Source organism: Eubalaena glacialis, chromosome 11 (assembly GCF_028564815.1).
Source record: "Eubalaena glacialis isolate mEubGla1 chromosome 11, mEubGla1.1.hap2.+ XY, whole genome shotgun sequence".
Lineage (NCBI taxonomy): Eukaryota > Metazoa > Chordata > Mammalia > Artiodactyla > Balaenidae > Eubalaena > Eubalaena glacialis.
The window spans coordinates 7,247,710-7,252,918 of record NC_083726.1 but is presented as its reverse complement, the minus strand read 5'-3'; the positions used below and the strand labels follow the sequence as shown (position 1 = coordinate 7,252,918).

The window sequence follows — 5,209 nt, the reverse complement described above, 5'->3', positions numbered from 1 at the left end:
TTCAAGTATGTGGCCATAGAGTTCTTTCAGCATGAGTGGGAATTTCTCGACCTTGTTCAGAAGAAGTTCTGAAGTACAACTTCAGAAGAAGTTGTACTGCAATGTGATGATGGAGAACTATAGTAACTTGGTCTCACTGGGCCATTCCATTTCTAAGCCAGACATAATTGTGTTATTGGAGCAAGAAAAAGAACCCTGGATGGTTGTGAGGGAAGAAGCAAGAAACTGGAGTACAGATTTGGATTCAAGTTATAAAATAATCAGTGATAGAAAAACGTTTATAGCTGGAAAACATGCATCTCTTCTGCATCAGAGAATTCATAGTGGTGAGAAACCCTATGAAGATGAAGAATGTGAGAAGGCCTTTAGTTATGCCTCAAACTTTGTTCGACATGGAAAAGTTGATATTGAGGCAGACAGCTAGGACTCTAAGATGGAATCAGTTGTACCACTGAAGGAGAAGAAGCTCCTGAATGTCAAACTAAGGGAGCTGGCAAGCTGGATACTAATGCGGGATTTCATCCTTAAAGGAACTGCTGGAGCGTTTCAAAGAGGTTATTACTGGTATTACAACAAGTATTTCAACATGAAGAAAGGGAGCATCGTAGGGCTTTCTATGTTGCTGGCAGCTTATATGCTTTTCAGCTACTGCAGTTCTTACAAGGAACTTAAACATGAGCAGCCAAGTGAGTACCTCTGAAGAGGGCACACTCTGCATTCCTGACCATGACTTTTGCCCGGCACCCCTGAATCCTTTCATATCCTGATGCAGAATTAACACCCAATAAAAGATGACTGGTTAAAAAAAAAAAAAAGGTCTCTCTTAGCAACTTTCAAGTATGTAATACAGTATTATTAACTATACTCACCATGCTGTACATTACATACCCGTGACATTTATTTTATAATTGGAAATTTGTAGCTTTTGACCACCTTCACCCATTTCACCCACTGCCTCTGGCAACCATCAATCTGTTCTCTGTATCTATGGCTTCAGTTTCATTTTTTTGTTTTTGATTTTTTTAAAAAATTTCACCTATAAGTGAGATCATACAGCATTGGTATTTGTCTTTCTCTGTCTGACTTCACTTAGTATGATGCCCTCGAGATCCATCCATGTTGTCTCAAATGGCAGGATCTCCTTCTTTTTACGACTGGGTAATGTTTGATTGTATATGCGCCACATTTTTTAAAAATCCATTCATCTCGTGATGAACTCTTGTTGTTTCCTTGTCTTGGCTATTGCAGATGGCGCTCCATTGAACACTGGGGTGCAGATATATTTTCTTTTCTTTTTCTTTTTAATAAATTTATTTATTTTATTTATTTATTTTTGGCTGTGTTGGGTCTTCGTTGCTGCGCACAGGCTTTCTCTAATTGCGGCGAGCGGGGGCTACTCTTCATTGTGGTGCGCGGGCTTCTCATTGTGGTGGCTTCTCTTGTTGCGGAGCACGGGCTCTAGGCACATGAGCTTCAGTAGTTGTGGCACGCAGGCTCAGTAGTTGTGGCTCGTGGGCTCTAGAGCACAGGCTCAGTAGTTGTGGCGCATGGGCTTAGTTGCTCCACGGCATGTGGGATCTTCCCAGATCAGGGCTCGAACCCGTGTCCCCTGCATTGGCAGGCGGATTCTCAACCACTGTGCCACCAAGGAAGCCCCAGATGTATTTTCAAGATAGTGATTTTGCTTCTTTTGGATTGTTGACTTAAGAAAAAATGTACAACATGAGAGTTGCGAGTTAAATTTTATTTGGGGCAAAATGAGGACTATAGCCCGGGAGACAGCATTTCAGATAGCTCTGAGAAACTGCTCCAGAGAGGTAGTGGAGGAGGTCAGTATATATGTGATTTTGGTGAAGGGGGAGTACATGCAATCAAGTACATATTTTTTTGCAGAAGGTTACTGCTAGTCACGAGGAGCAGACATCACCATGAAGGATTTTAGTGCTTTACTAGCTATGAGGAGATATAAGAATTGGGCTCATAAAATCAGCTCCTGAAAATATCTAACTATCTGAAGACCTGTTCTGCCAGTTTTCCCAGAGCACAGAGAACCTCATTTCTGCTCTCCACCCTGAACTCCTTTCAGGGGGTGTTGAAAGTCAGCAGATGCAGCAGCACATGATTTAATCCTTGTAGGGGTAGATGGCAAGTGCCAATTTGTATTTGACAGGATGAATGCCAGGAAGTGGATCTGCTGGGTTATATGGTAGTTCTAGCTTTGATTTTTTGAGGAACCTCCATGCTGTTTTCCGTGGTGGCTGCACTAGTTTGCATCCCCTCCAGCAGTACATAAGGGTTCCCTTTTCTCTACGTCCTTGCCAACACTTGTTATTTCTTGTCTTTTTGGTAGTGGCCATTCTTACAGGTGTGAGGTGATATTTTATTGTGGTTTTGATTTGCATTTCCCTGACGACTGGTGATGTTGGGCACCTTTTCCTGTGCCTGTTGGCCATTTGTATGTCTTCTTTGGAAAAATGTCTATTCGGAGCCTCTCCCCATTTTTTAATTGGATTGTTTGTTTGCTTTTCTATTAAGTTGCATAAGGATTTTTTAAAAATATATTTTGGATTGTAAATCAACTATACTCAAATATAAAATTTTAAAAAAGACCGAAAAACTCAAGTGTTGGGAAGAATGTGGGGAGAAGATTATTTTTTATACACTATTGGTGGGAGCATAACTTGGTATGCTTTTTTATTTTTTTTAAATTAATTATTCTTTTTTTAAAATTTTATTTATTTTTTTTATACAGCAGGTTCTTATTAGTTATCTATTTTATACATATTAGTGTTTATATGTCAATCCCAATCTCCCAATGGTATGCCTTTTTAGAAAGAAATTTGGCAGTACCTTTTTTTTTTTTTTTTTGGATGCACCATGCAGCTTGTGGGAACTTAGTTCCCTGACCAGGGATTGAACCCAGGCCCTCATCAGTGAAAGCACCAAGTTCTAACCCCTGGACTGCCAGGGAATTCCCCAAGTACCTTTCAAAAGTTAAAATATTTCTACTCTTGATTTAGCAGCTTCACTTCTCAATATCCATTCCTAAGAAATACTTGCACATGTGCACAAAGATGTGGGAAGATTTCATTACATTCATTGTTTCTAACAGCACCAAATTAGAAATATCCTATATATCCATTAATAGTAAATATTTAGATAAACTATGGTACTTGCATGCTACATATGCAAAAATTTCTGTCTTATTGTTAAATGAGAAAAGCAAGTTGTATGCTACAGTAATTTTTAATTCCATCAGACTGAATGCCCCCTTTTAGAAAAAATATTTTGTAATGTCTCCTTTACTTCACTGGAATGAAATTCGTAGACAATTGCACATGATTCTGCACTATTTCAACCAAAATCAACCCAACGCCATAAATGTGATATAAAGAAGAATTGAAGAGCAGTTTGGACGTAAAGTTTTAAGTGTTTTAATACGCATATAAATGCTCAGATTCCACCATACTAGAAGACACAAAGAAGTAACCAAGTGCTCACTCACCATGTGTAGATTCACTTTTAGTTGTAAACTGATATGTGTATGCCTATTGCTGACTTGACTATCATGGTGGCATCGCCATTGGCAATGTTGTTTTCCAAAACGATAAACAATTCTTGACAAATTTCCAAATAAAATGAACTTTAATTTTCCCTCGATTTCCACAGTGGTTGAATTCCTGAAAAGTTCTGTATATATTAAAATCATGTAAAACAGAGTTAGGCTCTAGGCTCAAATGATTATAAGCATGTATTTCACCTGCATCAATGGCCAGGGATTCATTTGAAAGTCATGAGCAGGTGTAGGATGATTTTTTGTTGTGAGGAACTGCCCTAATGCCTTTCTGAATGTCTAGCATCCTTTAAGTACCACCAGTGGCCTCCAGTTATGATAACCAAAAATGCCCCCACTTATTTCCTAATCGCCCCTTCGGGGGTAATGCCATCCCTGCTGAGAACCACCATTCTAGAGTATTCTAGACTACTCAAAGGTTTTCAGCCTCTTAAGAGCTCAGTGTTCTCTCACTCTGTCCAAGTTCCTAATTTCGTTGGCCTTTCATTACTTTCTTGCAGGCTTAATTTATTTGTTAAGCCACATGAAAGTGAGGCATTAAAAATTTAATTCTTTTTAGATATTGTATAGCAGAAGGGTTTCAGGAGCTCTAGTCTACAATATTACTAGACACAGAAGACATTTAAACCAAAACATTTTTTCTATGCATATTTATATGTAGTTGAGAACATGCTATATATAGTGTTTCAGCTGACATTTTACAAACATTTTTATAGGTTTTTAAAAAAATAACTTTATTGAGATATAATTGATATATTAAAAACTGCATATATTTAATGTATATGTTTGATGAGTTTTATAGTTTTTTTTTTTGGCCACACTAGGGACGGAACCCAGGCCCTCAGCAGTGAAAGTGCCAAGTTCTAACCAGTGGACCACCAGGGAATTCCCTTAAAAAGTTCGTCATAAATATCATTAGTGGCTACGTAATATTCTGACATGGTTGCACCATTACATATTTTCTTGATCCCTATTTAAGATATTTGATTTGTTTGCAGGTTTTTGCTATTACTAACAACATTGTTAACTTCTCCGTTATATAGAGCTTTAAAAATTTGAGGGGGTGTTATTTCCTTAAAACAGATTAGAGTTATTGATTGACTCTCATTGTAATAATTAGGAAACCAGATGCTTCTATATTCCCAAGGACAGCCTTTCCCAAGGAAGTCAGGGGGGTGTTATTAAAGGGTGTTATGTGAAAAAGGGGGTTATTGAGTCATATATATTTGAAAAAGCTAGGTAAACTGATTTCTTCATGACTTCATGACTTCTCAGCACCTATAATGAACATCATAAATTTCCAAGAGGGAGAGAGTTTCAGTTATACACCTTTTTTCAAAATTATTTGACCTTAGACTATTTAATTCACTAAACATTTTGGAAAAACTATTGTTCAGTGGAACAAAGTTTGGGAAACACTTTCTGGGATATTAGAATTAAAATGGACTTCAAAGCTTTTTCCAACAATGAGGCAAGTCAAAGATCATTCTTCCTCCCATTCCAAGAAAAAGTTTCATGTCCAGTTTACAGAGAACAGGAGATCTTCTTAAAGAAGATATATGATAATATAGAGAGCAGCTAGCTGCTGTTCCCTCTTAAAGTTACTGGCATTGAGTCATGCATGGGTCTACGAAA

The 5,209-nt window shown here is 37.8% G+C and overlaps 1 protein-coding gene across 1 annotated transcript; it reads left to right on the top strand.

Moving 5' to 3' along the window:
• The first annotated feature begins 433 nt into the window (after positions 1-433).
• On the top strand, positions 434-700 carry LOC133101614 (ATP synthase subunit f, mitochondrial-like). Its single transcript, XM_061206622.1, has one exon. The coding sequence runs from the start codon at positions 434-436 to the stop codon at positions 698-700; it is 267 nt and encodes an 88-aa protein (XP_061062605.1).
• The last annotated feature ends 4,509 nt before the right edge of the window (positions 701-5,209 follow it).

Excerpts from the sequence above, each read along its gene's own strand:
- LOC133101614 (XM_061206622.1), top strand. The coding sequence starts at position 434 with ATGGAATCAGTTGTACCACTGAAGGAGAAGAAGCTCCTGAATGTCAAA.